The 20498-nt window shown below is 44.5% G+C and overlaps 1 protein-coding gene across 1 annotated transcript in view; it reads left to right on the plus strand.

Annotated features, from left to right (window-relative positions):
• The window catches only part of tnfrsf21 (tumor necrosis factor receptor superfamily, member 21), a 42900-nt gene that overhangs the window by 1140 nt on the left and 21262 nt on the right, over positions 1 to 20498 (plus strand). Inside the window, exons 2-3 of the mRNA XM_041958559.1 lie at positions 7935 to 8646; positions 14263 to 14847. Coding sequence (XP_041814493.1) covers positions 7935 to 8646; positions 14263 to 14847 — 1297 coding nt within the window. The remainder of the gene's footprint in view (positions 1 to 7934; positions 8647 to 14262; positions 14848 to 20498) is intronic.

The raw sequence follows: 20498 nt of genomic DNA on the forward strand, positions 1-20498 counted from the left end.
GGTGTTGGTGTTAGGATGGGATAATGGTAAAAATTGGACACAGTCTAAGCGTCTGTTTTTATTCCTTCAAGTGAATAAATGGGTGTGAATTCATCTTCAAACAGTTGTTGCTGTCAACGCATCTTTTTTCCAGCGTGATAAGTTAAGCAAAAAGCTCAACGATGTAGGATTAGTTGGACTTTTAATGAAACAAGATTTTTGTTTATGGCCACACATTCATTTGTACAAATTTAGGACTTGGCTTTTTTAAACCCTTATAAAAATGCAAGACATACAGATATATGGATAAAAAATTTGAATAAATGTGTAAAATACATACAATTTAGAATGGAAATGTGTATTTTATGAACACATGTGCCTATGCAAACACCCAGCGTAGCATAAACTAAATTGGGTCTCATGGACTATGTCTGCCTTTTAACTTGTAGAGTTAGAGTTTAGTTTCTTTCTAGTGTCCCAAACCCAGATTTTCCAAACAAAGTGTGGGCTTCCAGGTCAGGTTCACAGCATGCTGCTGCATAAAGCTTTGGGCTTCGGTTCATATTTTCACATATGACACAGTTATAGAGATGTTTTTGTACTTGTTCTTGTTGACTCTGCCAACTGTCCACTGTCATGTATTCCAAGTGGATCTGGAAAGCCCAGCGTGAGCAGCGAAAGAGACGCGGTGTAGCCAATGCATTGCACGCGCCTGTCAAGATAATGGCTAGTTACAGATGAAATAAAGGAAAACGCAGCTTTCCGTTCAAGTTTGGCAGTATGGGTCTCACATATGGAGACCACCGTAGGCCTTTTCTGTGGAAGACACTTGTGGAAGACAATGTGACAGTGGAGAAGGCACCAGTGTGAATAATAAAATGAATGATGGTTAAATTTATTTTATTATGACTAGCAGCTTTGCTTTCCCTGAAGGCACACTTAGACAATGAAGAGCTTTACTTGCATGTAATTTTCAATGTTGGAAGAATCCAACCCAACTTTAGTCACCCTGCTTGTATAGTATATCTGTGGCAAAGCTCCAAAAAGGATTCCAAAAACAGATGGTGATGCTCCTGGATCACCTCTTTTAGTATTAAGCTGCAGTATATCCCAAACACTTCCATACACCTTGAAGAAAATTTCAGTAACAACACATAAAAAACCCAAGTAGCTTCACTTAAATCATGGCTTGTATTTAAGATAATATTTGAAGTGACATAAAACCACCTGTATTGCCACTGAACACTAATTAGTTGTATAAATTTAGTTTCTAATATTTTTAAAAGGTTTAAAACCCTCTTTAAACACATTTCTGTTATCTGCACATTTATGCACAACAAAGAGAATCCGTCCAAACCATGAACCCAAGACTACAGAGACGAATATTTGCACTAAAGATGAGCTCAGTTCTCCTCAGTGCTTCAGTGCTATGAGCGGTTAGCTCAAACAGCCACACAAAGACTCATCCCTGGCCATTGTCAGGGATAAATTCAGCGCGACTGAACCCAAACAGAGTCTCTTTCTCTGAGCTGAAATGAGCCGCGACTCGGTGCAGGATGGCATGAGGACACACAGGTGCTGCTGTGTCGGTGAACCTGCGTGTGTGTGTGTGTGGAGGGAGGGTGCACGTGTGTGTTCTCGCGCCAGTATGTGTGCATCTGTGGGTGCGTGTGCTTGTGGTGGGCCCTGCTTTAATTGGATAGTAATTACAACTTAATGTCTGCCACACACACACAAACACAAACATCCCACCCACATCCAAGTGTATGTATGCACACACCTCATTATGTAACACACGTGGTCCAACACACACACACACACACACACACACTCACACACAAAGACACACACGCCAGCCTAAACAGTAGATTGATTGTTTTCTGTCGGGACCCACCGGGTTCAGTCAGTTAAGTCATTCCTGAAAAGCTGCAACATTTCTAAAGGAATAACAATATGGAGACATCTGAGGCTCCTCTTGGACCTGAGTCCGCCCCCGGCTCTGTGGTGCAGTTCTTTGCTGCTGAGCGTGAATCAAAAGTCTTGTCACACAGGGAGACTGAGCTCAGTTTGCGCGGCGGTGCTCGCTCTCTTCCTGGATGTCGACAGGCTGTTTTTGGCGGCCTGCAGCCCGTCTGTCCACGTGCACGTTCGCCGCTTATTTTAGGATGTTGTGAAGAAGTATACAGACACTGGAAGGTGCCGCCAGCCGTATCAAGTTTCGGCTGGGTGGGCTCTCTCGCCCTTTGTGTGAGAATCGAGGGGCTTAGATGCTGCATGCTCCAGGCCTAAATTTTAGGCGGTCATTAAAAGTGCAGCATGTCGTATTATGAAATCAGTGTCTTTTATAAATGGAGGGCAGTAGGAGTCAACAGGAGGCTCACAGTGTTTCCAACACAAACAGAGCTGCAGGTGTCAGAACTGCTCACAAAAGTCATGATTCAGCAGTTTTGATAGCAGTATGCACAAAAGCATTTACCCATAAAACACTTTGGGTATCCTGTTTAGAGAGTAGGTGACATCACATATGTTTTTGTGCAGCACTAAGATGTAGCATCAGTAATACATTAGTGTTAAAAAATGGTCTCGACCAGGCATGCACACAGCAGGCAGACTGTTGGTCCATATTGGTGCATATGACTTCACTGCTCTGTCTGTCAGACCAGTCAAAACACAGGGTGTCTGATGCGTGCAGCCCATCACATGCCAAGAGCGTGCAGACGACTGGCAGCTTATCCGCATGCACGAAAACAGGGAAGTGAAATGAGGTTCAGGTTTAGCTGCCTGTCACCTTCAAAAGTATTTGACCTATCAGTTGTGCTCCTGCTCCGATGCCTCCAACGCCAACTGGGTCCTGGGTGCGTCTCTGGGTGGCCCGCTGGAGGTTGAATTACAGGGTGTCCTGCTGCGCCTGTCAGCCAGCAGGCAGGGAGTCGCAGAGTCGGGGGATGAAATGTTCGTTTCGTTGAGTGACTCTGTGTGTGTGTGTGTGCGTGTGTGTGTGTGTGTGTGCGTGTGTGTGTGTGTGTGTGTGTGTGTGTGTGTGTGTGTGTGTGTGTGGTGGGTGTGCTCAACAGGAACCTGCTCTGCAGTGGTGCCACACTGGTGCCTATATGATGTAAACAGGAGCCGCCTGACCTGCGACTCCCCCCTCAGATCTCTCTGAGGGGGGAGTCGCACTGTCAGTGAGTTATCATCAGAGGCATCAGCAGGAAAGCCCCCTGCGATCCCCCCTACATTTTCCACTGACTTTAAACCCCAACATACAGCAAAAGCAAAGTCCTTTGGATTGGGTTGCACCAGCTAATCATAAGTAGACCCTCAGTAATACAAGTTACTTTCACATTAAAGGTTATGGAATTGGTTTGGATTATTCACACTATGTGATTGTTTCAGTAATCAGTCAGAATGTGTAGCTGCTTGCATTCATAAGTCGGTGTCCCAAACTGACAACAGCAAATAATGAACATTTGACATTGTGGGGGAGTATGTATATTCCACTGTCAAAACTAAGGTTTCTCCTCTATCTGTTTGCTTTTATGGGTGCTGCAGCAACTTAGTATTGCACTTTCATGACTTTGTGGCACTCAAGAGACCCAAGAGACAGATTTCCAAAAAGCAGAGGAAGCTGAGATACCCTGACTCTCCTGCAGCGTTCCCGCCATATGAGATGGAGGGTAGAGATGGTCTACAACGTCAACAACTTGCAAGCCTGACATCTTCAGATGTTGGTCGTATGAGGGCTAAAATACTAACATAAACTTTAACTTTAACAGTAACTTTCATACTATTAAGCTCCATATTTGACACATCAATTACGACTTGTTGATGTGAACGCCATTTACAAGTCGTAAACTCACAACTACAATAACTACAATCTGACGTGAATGTGGCATTAGTCACTAGTATGAGCAAAGCTCTATAAACTCTGGATCCTACATTTCCCATAATGCAGTTTAAAAGCATTTCTTTATTGCTCCTTGTTGCTGCACTTGGTTGATGAGCCTTCACAGGGCCACATCACTTTGTGTCCAGCAGTCTGATTGGCTCTGGGCTGCGAGCGAGGCACGCGGCGCAGTTTATGGGCAGTGCGGCAAGACATAGAGACGAAGTTGGCATAATAAGAGGACGGCTGGCAGCGCTGAGACTGAAATTGATCCATGCATTGCTGAGATGCAGAGGTAGCTGTGTAGAGAGGCTTCAGACAGAGCCTGTCGCCTGGGCGTGTGTGCACACGTGCATGCGTGCAGGCAGGAATGCACTGACAAACTGCCAGCGCCGCACTTTGTTTCCTCTTCTGTTTTTTTTTTTGTCTTTGTTGGCATTTTATTTTCCTAATGGCAAACAGGAAGCACAGTTACACAACACTGGTTGTTTGTGTGTGTGTGAGAGGGAGGGATGCTCACAGAGATTGAAGACACAGAAAGACACACACTGACCAACTGTGAGCATCTATTTTCTTCTTCCTGCAGCCTTTCCCTCACATGCTGAACAGCAGCCGCCGCAGTGATTATCCTCATCGGTTTAGAACTGTAGCTGCAGGCAGAGCCGGGCTACCTCAGTGAAGAAGTGTTTGTTGCTCAGCTTTCACTCACCTTCGTTTGGTGGTCCTGTCTGCCATAAGCCTCAAATATCATAATACCATATGAGCTGTTATAGTGGAGGATAGACTCTTTGTTCATCCTAAAGTATTTCCAGAGTGGCATGAATCATCATGGCTTATAAACACTGTGCAGAGTAGCAGTAAATTTGGTGATGCTTAAATATAGACATGGCACTGTGTGGTTAATAATTAACATCCATGTGTAGGGTTGCAGAGACTGGGTTTCTTGGTTACTGTTGCTAACCTGCTAACATTACATTAGCAGCCCAGCTGGTCAATATTTAACAACACAAAGCTTTTTTTTTGTTTCAGTGCAGACTGTACTGGGCAAAACCAGATCTGTGTTTTTTAAATGGACAGATCACTCAAACGAGGCCGAATATGTTGATCGGTGTGTCTTAGAGGTCCTGGCAGGCAGATTCTGAACAGAGTGAGCTGCTGCCCCCTGCTTTCAGCCTCAATGCTAAATTAAGCGAACCACCTGCTGGTTGTAGCTTCATATTCAGCGGACATGAGAGCGGTGTCCTCTTGCACCTCCTCTCATCACCAATTTAATTACTGGACGATGGCCTGGACTTGTGCGGCCCATGGGCCAAGGCTGACCCTCTAACAACTTGTCAAACTATGATTCAGGAAGCAGATACGTCTCATAGTGCGACTCAGAATATAGATTAGTCACATAAGCCGTGTCTCCTCTGTGCCTGTGAAGCTAAGTTGGCTGCCCAGTGAGCAGTTCTGAACACTATGGCCCAAAGTTGAGCCTAATTAATAATTCAATTAAGAACACCTCAATTATGGTAATGTTCAGGGCATGCTGTTCCAATGATAAAGCCACACAAACAAGCAGAAAAAGCCATGAGCGGACCGTCCTTTGTCCTGAAACCAGCAGAATGTTCCCATTTACTGCTGTGCGTTCTCTAGCAGTCTCACTTTGACCGTTGACGTGAATGAATGCATTGATGTCGCTGACGCAGCGGAGTTATGAGCAGCATGTCGAGAACATGCTCTGATGTTTATGGATGAGGCTCTGGGAGTGAACACAAAGGGCTGAATGGGTGGTGTGGTGAAAGGGCAGTGGAGCGGTGAAAGAAAGGACAGCTTTATTCCTATTAGCACTAATCATGACATGAGTTTGTCTTGCTTTGACTGTTTGGTTAAGGGAAGCTTGTGGGAAATGTCTTTTTGGATCCCGCTTCCCTTCTTGATGTCTTGAAAAGGTGTTAATCCATCTTCAAACGGGATCTCCAAATGACTGGAAGACATCAAAACGCACAACGCCGGTGTGACTCTGAACTAATGCGTTTGTTCAGTGGGAGGTTTAGATCGGTGCTCATGGATGACCAACATTCACGTGCGTCATCAGCAGAATTCTCCTCTCAGTGCATTGCTTCAAACCCACCAGCCCTGTTTGTTCTGCATGCACACGCACACACACACACACTTAAACACACATTTCTGCACACTGATCCACATTTGCCTCCATCCTTGTCTCTGTTCTTCTCTTACCGTCTGTCGCGGTGTGCTTTTCTCAATCCTTGCTTTTTTCTGTACACCTCTGTTTCCGGAAAAGTTGGCTAAAGTGAAAATAAAGACAGAAAACAATCATTTGCAAATGAAATTAAATATATTGTCTTTGTACTGTTTTCAAATGTATCAAAAAGGATTAGCATATGATCATTATTATGTTTTATTCATGTTTTAGAGCCTCGCTACTTTTTTGGAATCACAGTTGTATGCTGCACTGATCCTACATTAAGTTACACTTTACTTCCAGACGTTAGCGATATGTTCTGTTTGAAGGTGATAGGTGTGTCTGGAGCCAGACTTGTGTTATTTTTGGCTTTTCGAGATGGCCATTGTGTCTGATCAGGCAGTCGAAGAGTCAGAAATTCTTGCTGTAGCTTGACTGCGAGTCACTGCAGACTACACGTTAGAGCTTAAAGCACATGGTGATCGGGAGGTCTGACTTTACCTCACTTCCCTGCTGCATGTAAACACAGTTTTAACCACCAACCAGAAAAAATCATATTAACTTGTTGGCCTTTCCTTTTCCTTTTCACTTGGCAGAAAGAGGGTAAGTTTGTTGGTAGTGCATATAATATATTGGGTAGAGAGGTTGGTGTCACACCAGACGGCGATATTCTGACTGACACATGTGGTCTGTGTTCAATAGAGATGAACACTTTTAACATGCTGAATATGCTGTAATGACACAATACATCTACAACAAATTGGATAAAATATATAATAAATCTCAATATGCACAATCAACAAGTATAGCAATATCTGTCAGTGATTCAGGTGGATACAATCCCGTCCCGTCAATTATACTTGAAAATGAAAAACGTCTTCAGTAAACTTGTTTAAAGACACTGTGGAGAATCTCCAAATTTCTGACTTTGGCACCCCCAAGTGGCAACGTCAAAAGAGAAAGTGTGTGCAAACAAAAACCAAAAACGTATGCCAGCAGGTTCAGAATCAACAGATATCTTGGCTTAAAGTAGTTGGGACAAAACACATAATGGACAAAATTATTGTGAACTAGGGCCCGGCTTGAACTACATAATAAAGCTCTGCCAGCACTCTGGCCTTATTGGAGACAGTCCTCCACCAGTCAGGCTGCCTGGTGTTACTGCTCTGACATGACTCAGTCTGTGTGTGTGTGTGTGTGTGTGTGTGCGTGCGCGTGTGTGTGCATAAACCTGAGACATGTGTGGGTTATTCCCCTAAACCCAGTGAGCTGTCTGCTTCCCAGCAGAGGTGAGAGGGAAGTCTGGAACAAAGAGGAAAACTTAAATGTGAGTTGTCGTAAAGTGAATGTGCGCTGTGAGGTGCTCAGGGACAGGATGAGTCAGAGGTGTGAGTGAAGGATTTAAATGGCTTTCTGAAAGCGATATTTCCCTCCGCATCCCATCACTGGAGCCTCAGTGTTCAGATCCATATTGAAAATGAATTTGGGCAAACAGAGTGAACAGTCTCAGCGAGGCTGAGACGGGAAGCTTGTGGTCTTTCTGCTGTTCCTCTGTAAAGACAGTTGTCCAACCCATTTGACCAAGAACAAGATTCAGTATCGTAACAACTCCTGGTCCTCTTGCTATTAAAACTGGACATGACTGGTCTCTAGATCATCATTGCTAGTAATTTTGGTCTCCTCCTTTTTTGTGCTGTAATTACAGATTAACTTTTCTTGACGGCCATTTCTTAGACCCATTATGCAAGCAAATTAACACTGATATTTGATAATTGCTACGGATACTCAGGTTCCGATGCATAGAGATTTTTTCTACTATATCTTCAAATACTATTGCCAGTGTTTAGATTTATCTTTAACGTCCACACTTTCTTCTCTTCTCAGCTCTTGTATACGGTGCTGGTTGAGATCTCAGCCTGGGCTCTGACCACAAGCAGCCCAGCTGACCAGCCCCTTCTCTCTCCCCGCCACTATCAGCACACTGACCCCGATTCTGGCACCCAGCTGGTCTGCGACAAGTGCCCGGCGGGCACCTACGTGTCCGTCCACTGCTCCCCGGCGGCCGTGAGGGAGTGTAGCCCCTGCCCTGAAGGCACCTTCACGCGGGGCGAGAACGGGGTCCAGCAGTGCCATCGCTGTCGGGCCCCATGTCCCGCAGGGTTCATTGAGAAAGCGCCCTGCACGGCCACCCAGGACCGCCTCTGCACATGTCCGCCCAACAGCTTCCTGTCAGGGGATGGTGGCACAGAGTGCAAGCCCTACTCGCTGTGCCCTCCAGGGACCAGGGTGAAAAAGCGGGGCAGTGAAACAGAGGACGTGCTCTGTAAGCCGTGCACCAAGGGGACTTTCTCAGATGTGGAGTCGAGGGCAGTGAAGTGCCGAACTCACACAGACTGCCAAGCTCAGGGGCTGGTGCTGCTCACACCAGGGACTAGAGATACAGATAATGTCTGTGGACCCCCTTCTACAGTCCCCTCTTCCTCTTCATCGGTCCCCACAACCACCCTACTGGTGCCTACACAGACTGTGCTTCTACAGGAACCCATGACATCTTCATCCTCTCCATCATCATCACTGACAGGACCTGCACACAAAGGTGAGAGCGTAATAATAATAACAGATTATTGTTTCAAATGGCTTTTCAGACAGCTCAATGCCAAATAGTGGGTTATTACTCCTCGTGACTTGTTGCAATGGTGTTATCCTCTGAAAGGGCTGAAGTAGCCTAATGATAGTTGGGTATGGATGTACTTTCTTATTAATTTCAGTTGCAACCCCACAGTTAAACCTTTTGGGAAATTGGCTTCTTCTACCAGAAGCCCTGTCACATGCTGACATTTTATCCAGTTTGACATCCTGTTTTTTAGATTTTAGTCATCTGCTTTTTGAATCTTCAATTAAGCTTAGGTGCCAGCTTCATATAGCCGACCAGACGGCCGGAGCTGCTGTTAGCTTAGCAAGGTTATTTTTAGCCTGGTGGCTCAGCTAGCCTTTTCTGGTGATTTTAAGCAATTTTTACCTTTTACTCTGCCTGATTGAGACCTTGAAGGACATGATTTGAGTACTGAAAAAAGGAGAGATGTCTGCTGTTTAGTGGGTCTCCACTTGAGAAACTGGACTGCTACTAGGCTGGTTGTGTGTCTCATCAGTGATGACTCTAGCAAATGAAATTTCCAGTATTAAGACTGAGTTCTCTTCCATTACAAGTCTTATAAGTCACTGCTCCTAGAGTGTTTTTGCCTCCGTGGAAGGGTCAGATACCGGTAGCCTCCCATCAGCTCTTGGAGAAAAGATACAGAAATAGTAAACACTGAAGAATTTTGCCTGTTTTACTACAGTGATGGTCCTGCTGGCCTTTTCTGTGATTTTAAAAGTACTCTTCCTGTTGTGGCCAGTGTCAGAAGGATTAAGTGCTCAGCAAGTCATCTTTCTCCCCGTATGGTCGCGCTGTCTAATCTCATTCACATTCTCTGCCAACACACGACTCCCCCATGCATTCAAAACAAGGCTACTAATGTAAAATCTCTGTTAAATAAGTCATTTGTTTGGAATGATTATATTTCATCACAAGATCTGGACTATTTCATCATAATAGAATCAGTGGATGAGCATTTCAAAAATTAATACCATCTGCAAATGCACCCTTGATGAAAATGCACCGTTGAAGACCAGAAAAACACATGTCCCAGCCCTGGATGAATGAAAACATTCGTACTCTTAAATGGAAGGCTGTGGACCATGGGGACCTTAAGGCTCTGATGAAGCTTTTTAATGTAGAAATGACAAACTGTTGGTGTTTTTAACCATGCGACTGGTGCTCCATTTGTCCTGTCTGTAAAAGCTGCTCCTGAAACCTGTAATGAGTTTTTAAACTTCTTAAATCAAAGAATCACCCTCATTATTGAATTCAAATGGGTTTAACCTTTTCAGACCTATCTCTAACCATCCTTTCTTCACCAAAGACCTGGAGAGGATTGTTATGTGTAAATCAGGTTCAAGCCTAAATTGTGGGGTTCTTCAGGGTTTGGTGCTTGGTCCAATTCTGTTTACCATTAACATGCTGCCACATGCTGCACGTCTCATAAAATGACACAACATCAGTTTCCATTTGTACACAGATGATACCCAGCTTTAGCTCTGCTGTGACCCAATAACTTCAACATTTCCTCCAGTTAAACTCAACAAATCTTATCTTTGGCACTGAGTTCTCCAATGCTCAAGTTACAAACTTATCCCCCTAGACTGCGAAATTGCATCTTTTACAAAGTGAAGAAAACCTTTTCTTACAGTCACACAGCAGAGTTTGTTTTGAGCTTTGTAGTGAGACCCAACTGAATTAATTGTGCTAAAAGATTTTTGGGATGATTTTTATTGTTTTATATCAAATCAAGTTTTTTGTGTAGAATTACACCTCTTTGCATACTATTGCTGAACTTGCTGTTGCAGCATCGTTACACCAATGACACGCAGGTTTTTTGCTGTGGGAATTCCTACAAGGACGGAGATTGGTAGGCATGGAAACAAACTGGTGGCAGCTCCCTATCTCAGGAATGTTACTATTTGTGGTCAGGAGGAGTTATGGCCATTTCTGCCTTCCGCTTCCCTCCCTCCTTACCTTTAAATCAGAGAATATGAAGAATACCAGCCTTTTATTTCGTCTTCCTGTTCTCTGTCCTACCTCATCCCTTGTCGTATCTCTGTATTTACATCAGTCCTGTCTCAGTCAGTCAGCCAGTCATTTCTCACAGTCAACCATCCATAGCCAGTATACCCCTCCTCCCCACCTAGACTCACATCTATAATACTGACACCACTGTTTGTGTTGGCATGGGATCAATGGAATCTCAGCCAGTTAATTTGACCCTGTCTGTGCTGTAAGAGGGGAAAGTGGGGGTGGGTGGGGGTAGGTGGGTGTGGGTGTTCCGCACTCATGACTGTTATTTTTCACCCGCCTTTTACTGTCAGTGGAGAGGTTGGGAAGGACCGCCTTGGAAAAGGAGCAGAGAAAGAGTTGTAGTGCACCAAAATGTCTGAATGTCTTTACACAACAATAACAGCCCTGATAAAAGCCTAACTGTATTCACTATATTTCACTTTATATAATCCACCAGACGTAAAGAGGCTTTGAAACTACATCACAAATCTCCAAGCAACCATAGATGCCCAGCAAAGAATTTGCTGTGAATGTTTAAATATATATAAACCGGGTCCAAGAAAAGGAGATACCAATACCTTGAAAACAACTGGACTGGAAATGGTGCAATGTCTGTAACAACATGTTTATCCCGACTAAAGGTGGAGAAACTAGTGTGCTGTTTACAGCATGGGCAAAGAAGAGAGAACAGAAAGTAAGGTGATACTTTGAATGATCACATTGCACATAAGAAAAGTGGTAACCGTGTTTACCAGCTAAGTATGACAAAACTGAATAATCATATTTGAGATATATCTGCAATCACTGTCGCTCAAGAGCTGAGGATTTCCACTGTAGTTCCAGGGGGGGCATTAAATCCCCTGTGCCACTCTAAAAAGTTGACTTGATATGTCAGACTTTTTGCTAGCAGCTAAAACATCAGCCTAAATTTAGGGATTAGACCTGCACCTGTGTACCTGTCTGCTGATAAAAGGATGAGAGGGATTAACACGCATCCAAGTGACAATCCTAAAAAGCAGCAGCCCGTTTGTTATCTCATCATTATACATCACCAATCCCATTAGCAGCAGCACACAGGCACAGGGCGAGCGGCAAAGAGGTGGAAGCGGCCGTATCAATAATCGGTGGAGGTTAATGACGCACTAGTATCGACTGACCGTTACAGTTTGTTCCCATGCCTGAAGAACACCGTCCCTGCTGTTACTCATGTCCCATTTCAACAGCTGATACATTTGTTTGGCTGTGAACCCCGTTTGACCAAACTCTTAATTCTCCTTTTGAAGTTTTTTTTTTCTGATTAGAAGCTGAAGCTTAATCAAGCAGACTGTGGGGTGAGCAATGCAAAGCTCATCGGCTGCGAGATTACGAGGTGGAGCACAGCCGGGCCTCGGCGTGGTGGAGGGAGGGCGGGCAGATTGTACTTTGTTAGCTGTTGAGGAAATGCACCAAGATTTCCACTGATGATTTAGAGTAATGATGACACTCTTACTTTAATCAGATTAGTCATCAGAAGACTATTCATTTCAATCCTGAGTCACTTGGTTTCACATAATTCTACATGTTGTGGAAATTGATCATAATAGAGACAAATTTCACAAAGAGACAATTGTCATGCGAGTGCTTTTCAAAATATTTAGTCTGTCATTTGCAAATGGGCCCCTGAGCTTGTTAGGCTGAGAGATGCTGTATGGAGTTCAGCGCTCGTGTGTCTACGTACAGTCTCATACGTCACAGAGCATTCTGTTACCCGCTAACGATTTGTCCTTTAATTAATACACAGCTGCTCTTTGTTCATTCATAGCTCCTATCTGTCTTTCTTGAGGGAGTTTCTCTCTCAGCCTCTATCTGCTGACATAGCTGGATGCCACAGACTCGCCTCTGATACATCCAACACCTGCAGGGAACTGCTGCAAACAAAGAAGAGAAAGGATCACACTGAGCACTCTGTAATATAAGACAGTGTACAGATGCATAAAGACACAGCATCACATCAGCATGAATGCAACTACACATTTCTATTATATACACTATAGTGTGTGTGCAGTGAGTGGAATGCCAGTATACAGTACTTGTCAAAGATTGCAGTTTACTGTTTGCTTATTTGCTTTGAGGAGATCACGAGTAATTTCTCCTCCACCTGTAACGTACAAGCTCCTTCATCTGGTGTAGAGGCTGCATTTTATCTAGCAGGCCTAGATCCATTGAGAACACCCCACTGTTGATCTTACTTCGGAGCGAGTGCCACCATATCAGCGGATTTTAGCTCAGCACCTGTACACTGGAATTTTAGCTTATCACAAATATGTTGGTATTTGTGTACATGTTGGCCAATATTGGCACTAATTTAACATCCAGTAAAGTTTTTGTGTTAACTGAAATGTAAACCTTTAAGGTTTCAAATCAGCTCCTCTTTGCTCTCCCCAACAAAGTCTGCAACAAATGTGGCCATTCTGATTATGTTTGTCCACATATTCAATTTGCACATGAAAGCAAACCAGAGTGGAAACATTGAATTTTTCATATAAAATATATTTTATAAGAATTGCACGCTCGTGTGAGATGGAGAAGCTACAAATCTTCAAGAAATCTGGTTCAGATTTGCTCAACATTTGGATGGAAACCTGACTGCACTACAGAACAAGAGAAATATTAGGTCTCACCTGGCTGAGTATGCCAGCTAACTCCCTGTACAGACATGAGTCATCTCTCACCTTGGCTACTGTAACACCCCTGTGGCAGGGTTGCCAGTTTGCACAGTAAAACCTCTGCAAATGGTCCAAAATGTGTAGGACTTTGTCTGAACCAAGATCACCTGAGATGATCTCTCTGTCTCGTATCTCAGACAGCAATAATTCTCATTTCATGCACACTTGTCTTCATTTTCCTGCAACCTTGTCGCACTTGTGTCAGATGGAATTTGAAACTGAGCCTTCTGGCGCTTATCGTATCCTCAGTGGCTTTTCCTTGATCTGTTCTGGCTTGAACTGTACCTCATTCATGCGTCACTTGTCAAATGAACAATTGCAAATGTAATTTGAATGTCAAATGTCCTGCTAATTACATATCTTGGTCACAGTTCTTTTGTTAACCAGATTTAAGGGACCCTACATAAAAATGTTTCATTGTGCTATATGTTCATGTTAAAAGGGCTGATTGAAAATTGGTTGATAGAATTTCTGACTTTTTAAACGCTCAAATATCAGCATCAACCTCAAAAATCCGGTCTGGCTCTGGCTCCAGTTTGGAGCACACCAATGCCCACCCAGGGATGGAGGAAGTCAGCTGGAGAAGCAGATGAGTGAAAGGAGAAGGAGGATGTTGTTCCTGCTACTGTCCGTGTGCCAGATTGCTTGCATGGATTAAAGTGTTAGGATTCCCTCCTGTGATGCCGTCTGTTTTCATTGTCTGGGCAAAGCAAATCTCTCGAGTGAGTGAAGTTAATTCCCTCTCCCTGTCTGTGTCATCTCTCATCTCTTACTTCTCGACTATCTTGTCTCTTTGCTCTCTTTGTTCTCCCTCATCTCTCTGATCTTGCTTGCTCTACCTTTCTCATCGCAGGCACCTACAGACAGTCAGCAGCCATTCAGCTGAGGGGCAACCCAGGCGGGGAAGCCGGCCGTGCAGAGGGGCGACCACTCAGCCGGCCTCACACTCCCAGCCCACCAAATCATGATCCCCCACGGACTCCACCGCTCCCAGCTCGCAAGCAACTGATGGACCGCGAGCCCCAGCAGGTGCTTCCCAATTCTGACCCCGTGCCAGGCCCCAGCAAGAGGGCAATGGAGGGTGTGGAAGGCGCAGAGATAGTCAGGGTTGGGACGGGTGTCAACAAGGTAGCCGGGCAGGGGAGCGGAGGTAGTGGAGGTGGGGTCTCCAGCTACTACAGGCCGACTCGCAGGGGCTCCCCAAGGCCAAGCACCCATAATGACTTTGACATCAATGAGCACCTCCCCTGGATGATAGTGCTGCTGCTCCTGCTGGTGCTGGTGGTGATTGTGGTCTGCAGCGTGAAGCGGAGCTCCCGCGTGCTGAAGAAGGGCCCCATGCAGGACCCCTGTAGCATCATGGAGAAGGCAATTCAGAAGAAACCCGCGCCTCCTGCGCAGGTCAAAGAGAAGTGGATCTACTACTCCAATGGACAGGGTAAGCCCGCTTTATCTGTGATTTCAACAAGAGTGGGTTGCCATGGTGTTTTTGTGATCTCAGGACGCTCTATATGGTGTAGATATGCAGCTGACACGGGTCATGGACTTGCAGTTGCATGCTGGATGTCCCCGTCTGTGGTGTAATGACATGCGTTCTGCTTCTGAGCCATGTAGAACCATCTGTTGATGAGGGCTGAGCCGAATTGATTCCTGTAGATCAGATGTGATCTGATCTACAGGAATCAATTCTGCTGCACAGCACACGATGTGGAAGGCAGCGGTTCACAAAGCAAGGACGTGACCCTGTTGTAATAGCACACTGTCGTCACTATCCACACACACACACACACAGAGTCAACACACAGGTTGCTGCTCTCAGTTCTTCAGTTTCATCGTGGTGTCTCCTTCCTCTCCTCATCTCTCTCGTGTTCTCCTCTTCTTCTCAGTTGCTTCCCTCTTCCTTTGTCTCTTTTCTGCACCTTTTATGTCCTTCATTTCCCCTCCCTGTCTTTTTGTTTCTTCTTTTCTTGTTTCATTCACTGTGGCTTTCCTTAGCTTACTTCCTCCTTTGTGGACCTCCACCTGTATTTGCCTTTCTTTTGCTCACTTTTCAGTCTCTCTACCACATGTTTTCAGTCTCTCCACTGCATTTCATTTCCTCTGCCTGATGCTTACTGTTTAAATTCTGGATTTCACATCTCTATCACTAGCTACCCCCCACACTCCTCTTTAGCTCCCAGCTATTGGCACTGTGGCTATCAACAGGTAGAGTACATTTTGCCCCACAGTTGAGCTCTTGATTTCACACTGAAACCCAGGGGACACCTCCCGCCTGAAGCACTCCACTCTGAGACTCTGTCTGTGTGTGCGTGCTATGATAAAGCCGAGCCACCCGCCACCCTCTCTCTGCTCCCTCAGTGCCAGACCACAGAGAACTGGAATAATCTGGTTTCAGCTGCATCAGGGTTGTTGTTTGGCAAGGCACATTAGTGGGTCAATTGGGTCTCTTACGGGGCGACAAAGACATATATAGACAGAGGGAAATGAAGAGAGAGAGGAGGTGTGTGTGTGCGTTGCGAGTTGGACAAGGGGAAATGTTGTGTTGTCCTGCTGTTGGCTAACGACACAGGAGCTTCCCTGCTGTTACCTAGAAGCCCTTGATAGTCCAGAAACTGAGGGTGGATGACAAAGACAGTGATGGAGATAGACGGAGAGACAAGGAAATTAAGTAACTTTTATGGTAGATAAGGGGAGGATTTCTTCACAAAGCGATGTTGCTGTGTAGTTGCACAAAAAATCGGATTGTCTCAAAACAACATATATCACTGTTGGAGAGTACCAGCAAAAGGCGTGGTTAATGTAAAGAGCCTGCAGTTTGCTTAGATTTCAGCAAAAAAACTGCTTGGTTAGGTAAAGATCCTGGCTTAAAATAAGTATGTTACTGGTATGTATGTGACGTAACTTAAGCATGTTATTGAAGTTAAAATATGTCTGTTCTGGCACCATCAGTGGCCTCCTTAGGTGACTTAAACTGCATCTTGGCCATTGTTGAAACGAAGTTCACATGTTTTTTTGACAGTACTGTGGCTGAACTCTTCCGGTCTATAGACACTGACACAGAACTAAAGCTGCTGCACTGATGATGTGCTGCTTTTGTGAAGCAGATGTTGTAGTCAAAGTGTAACACAGCCACCCTTCCTACTGGTATTGCTGCCTTTGCTTGAGAGAAAAAAAACTGTTTGCATGACCACAACCAACCGCTTGTCAAGGCAATGGAAACATAGGTCACTGGAAGTATTTGTAGACTTTTTTTTTTTTTTTTTTTTTTTTTTTACATTCAATGCTTCAGGCTGCCACTATGGGTAAATATTGAAAACATGTTGAGATGAAACCCAGTTCTGTGTGACAATCAGTGATGAAGCCAAGACTGATTTTCAAACTGACCTTTTTACATTTCTGTGTGTGAGTGTGTGTGTGTGCATGCGTGTGTGTTCTCTTGATTGGATGAGCAATCCTGCACCCATGTGCATGTATTTACGTGGAGATGTATGTATGCACATGCAAACCAAATAGCCATTTTACACCACTATTTACTCTCTGGAACATAAAACAAAACAGCTTCTTAATCCTTCCAAGGTGCGTGGCTGGCTCCCCTTGAAGGTTGTAATGCCCCTTTACTAGAGCAGTTAAAACACACCGGCAATAAAGGAAAAAGGAGAAGGGAAACGTCAAAGCACAGATCACACACATACAGTACTTGGCATTTGCTCAGAGCCGGTCAGGAAGTAGTGAAAACTGCTACTCCTCCGCAGAGGGCTGAATGGGGCTTTCCAGGGACACGGGCCAGATTTTTATTGCACAGGATCTGAAAAACGTATTTGTTTATCTGAAACAAGGGTGCAGCAGTCAAATTAAATAAAAGGGAATCACAAAAATGTTGTATAAAGGTCAGCTTGACATTAAGCTGACCTAGCTGTTGTAATAGCTTTTGGCCTACATTTTTGTCTTCGGCACAGACAGCCGTGTCAGTTTGTCACTTATAGTGTTATGTGCGTGATGTGTTGCTGTTTTGCTGCTCTAGATTCAAAGAGAACAGCAAAGGCCCCAGGAGGCTTCAAACGAAATGCTTGTCAGATTGTCAAGTTTGAATCTGACGGATGTTGAAATGAGTCAGGTGATTGGCCAGGTGAGCAGAGACGGGACAACAGGTGGGGTTTTACCCTCTCTTTCAAGCTCTTTTTTTGGTTTCATCACTTTGCGTTGCAAAGTTTGGTATCATGAATGCCTATCTCCATTTATACTTCAACTACAAAGACACACAAAAAACACTGAACTGTTGTCGAGAGACTGAGGAGACATTAAGATGCAGCCAAGATGAGGCTATGACCACAAGCTTTTTTGCTCTGCCTCCCAGTGTGGTCGTTAGAAACAGATACAAATAGATTTGATTGAAGCATACTTGAGCCTTAATGGACCATGCTGGTGGTTTTTCATGTTTCAGCCTGTTAACTATACGGCATAATCATGACTAAGTGGGGTTTCAGACCAAAAACAACCCTGAGTTCAAGCAGCTCAGAGGGTTGCGTTGGTGGGAGCGTGTTGTTTAATGTACGAGGCACATATAACGTGATCCAGGAAGTCCAGTTTGAGTAACAGATCCGTGAGTTTTGAGGCTCATCAGATGCCAAAACGCTCCACAGCAGATTGTAATACTCACTGAGAGGACTTAACAGTTATCATGTTATCATGGTGGCAACTTTTTTAGCTTTCATCACAATGATCGCAACGTAAACAGTCGAAATACAATACGATGATGTTACAAAGTAACATACAAGGAGTGTGTGCTTGCATTTGATTGGCCAACACAGCGCCCTGCCTTGGCACCGCTGATTGGTCAACGGCCTAGTTCCATTGGAATGAATGATACTGTCAGTCTGAACACAGTCTTAGCTTCATGATTCATTTGCAAGCTTCCAGGCATCAGATGCTTTCCATTCATTTCATCAAGGTATGAAAATCCGCTTCGTAGAGAGGAGGACCTGGGATCTCCAGGTGTGGCTAAAAATGTGGCTCGTGACCTGGGACCAATCTCTGGTTGTGTCCAACATTACACCAAGAATCTAGGCATTTCATTTCACCCTGATCTTAAATTTGATAAACTAACAAGTAAGTGTTGTTATTAAGTCATCTTTTTAGTTTCTGCCTTTCTGTTCAACCAGATCGCACCATTCAGTATTTTAAGTCTGTCAATCAATAAGCAGCTGCAATCTTTATTTATAGATGCAAAACAATATAATACAAAGAAAAAGGCAACAAAATAAGGATGACAAATGAATCTTTTTTTTTAGTTTTAAAATGTCTCCAAATTGATTTTCACCCCTCAGGAAATGAATAAAACCATTGGCTGCCTTTGAGGCAGTAAATCAATCCAAATCCTGATGGTATAGTTTGGAAACTAATCAGCAGTACTGTAGAGTGTATGCAGTTTGTAGTTATTGGTCATAAACATGGGAAAAACAGCATGATGGTCCTTTAAGAGAACATCAGCTCGAAGCAGGTTGTGCTTGGTGTGGTCACCAGCCATATTATTTACAACATACATTTCCAAAGTAAGATGCAGATTGTGGAGGAAAACATGAAGGAAAACAACATTCTACCTGCCCACCATCCTCCCTCGTTAAACATCTACACCGTTAATGATGCCAAGTTCCACATCCAAGCCCAGCGGGGAGCCACGTGTTAGAATATACTGCGCTGTGCAATACCAGGGTGGGCCGAGGTAGCCTGCTCGCAGTTCAGCCTGGGTTTGATTGTGAAGAGCATGGTTTTGGGGGGGTGGGGGAGGGGGGGTTGTTGCCTGTTTGGAGGTACTATACAGCGCCTGTTGTGCTCTCACAAAGCCACACACACATTTCATCAATTTAACGTTGTGTGTTCCCAAATTGGAATGAATGCGAGAGGACTATGTGATGTGATTAGCAGAATGGTATTTTTAAAGATGCTGATGCACACAGCAACCTGCTTCACATCACGTTACACACAATAACAGGGTGAGACCACTTGTTCGAGCCATGGGTTTTTTCTTCACTTTATAAGTTCTCATTTGAGTGTTTAATATGAACAAAACCTCATTATTGCTTAAATCCGAATAAGGAGTTTCTCAGACAATGTAGCAATATGAAAGCATTTTATAGTTTTAGAGTTTTCATCTCTTTCCTTTGCCAGTTCCTGACAAATCACACTTATGCTACCAGCCGGATTCAGGGCTGTCATCATTGTAGTCAGGTTTAAAAAGTTGCTGAACTGATCCAAATCCCAAAACTGAATTGTTTCACTGCCCCAAGTAAAGGGGTTTGTGGGGGCTTGCTCATCAGTGAGGCTAAGATGGAATAAGAGACTGACAGACTGATTGCTGCGGCATCAACAATAATGCTGACACTGTTACCAAACTGTTGCGGCGATGAGAGAGCAATACACCATATGATCAAATGGTCATGAGCAACCACTTGAAGTGGTTGTGGCATCTGATTGGGCCTCTGAGATGTCTCCCTTTAGAGGTTTTCTGGGAACATCAAAATGGAAGGTCACGCGAGGGTAGACCCGGAACACACTGGAGGGACTGCATGTCCCATCTGGGAAAGCCGCTGTGTCCCCCAGGAAGAGCTGGAGGACACGGCCCGAGCTATTTGGCTTTGTCTGCAACCTCTGTGATGTGGAGAAGGAGCAGTAAATGGGTGGATGGATGCCCGCCCAACCAAAACCAAAGTCATCTATTGGGAAACAAACAAATAAAAAACAAATAGAGCAGCTAGGGGGCAGCTGTTTCCTACATCAGCTGATGTTATTGAAACTGTGAGGAGCATTTTTTTCCTTGTGAAGGTGACTGAGAAGGTGAGGTTTAAGAGTTTGGGCTGAAGGGGGGTTCCTTCTCCAGGTAGCTGGGCTCAACTTTAGAGATATGGAGCTCAGACAACAGGAAGGAGCTCTGAGTAGAACTTCTGCTCTATTGAGATGAAAGGAGCCACTTGAGCTGGTTTGGATGCCTCCTGCACACCTCCTAGACATGTTCCAGTGGGAGGACCCAGGGACAGACTCAGAACATGCTCGAGGGTTCATACCTTTGGATCCTTCGAGAAGAGATGGAGGATG

Source organism: Chelmon rostratus, chromosome 18, assembly GCF_017976325.1.
Source record: "Chelmon rostratus isolate fCheRos1 chromosome 18, fCheRos1.pri, whole genome shotgun sequence".
Classification (NCBI taxonomy): Eukaryota; Metazoa; Chordata; class Actinopteri; order Chaetodontiformes; family Chaetodontidae; genus Chelmon; species Chelmon rostratus.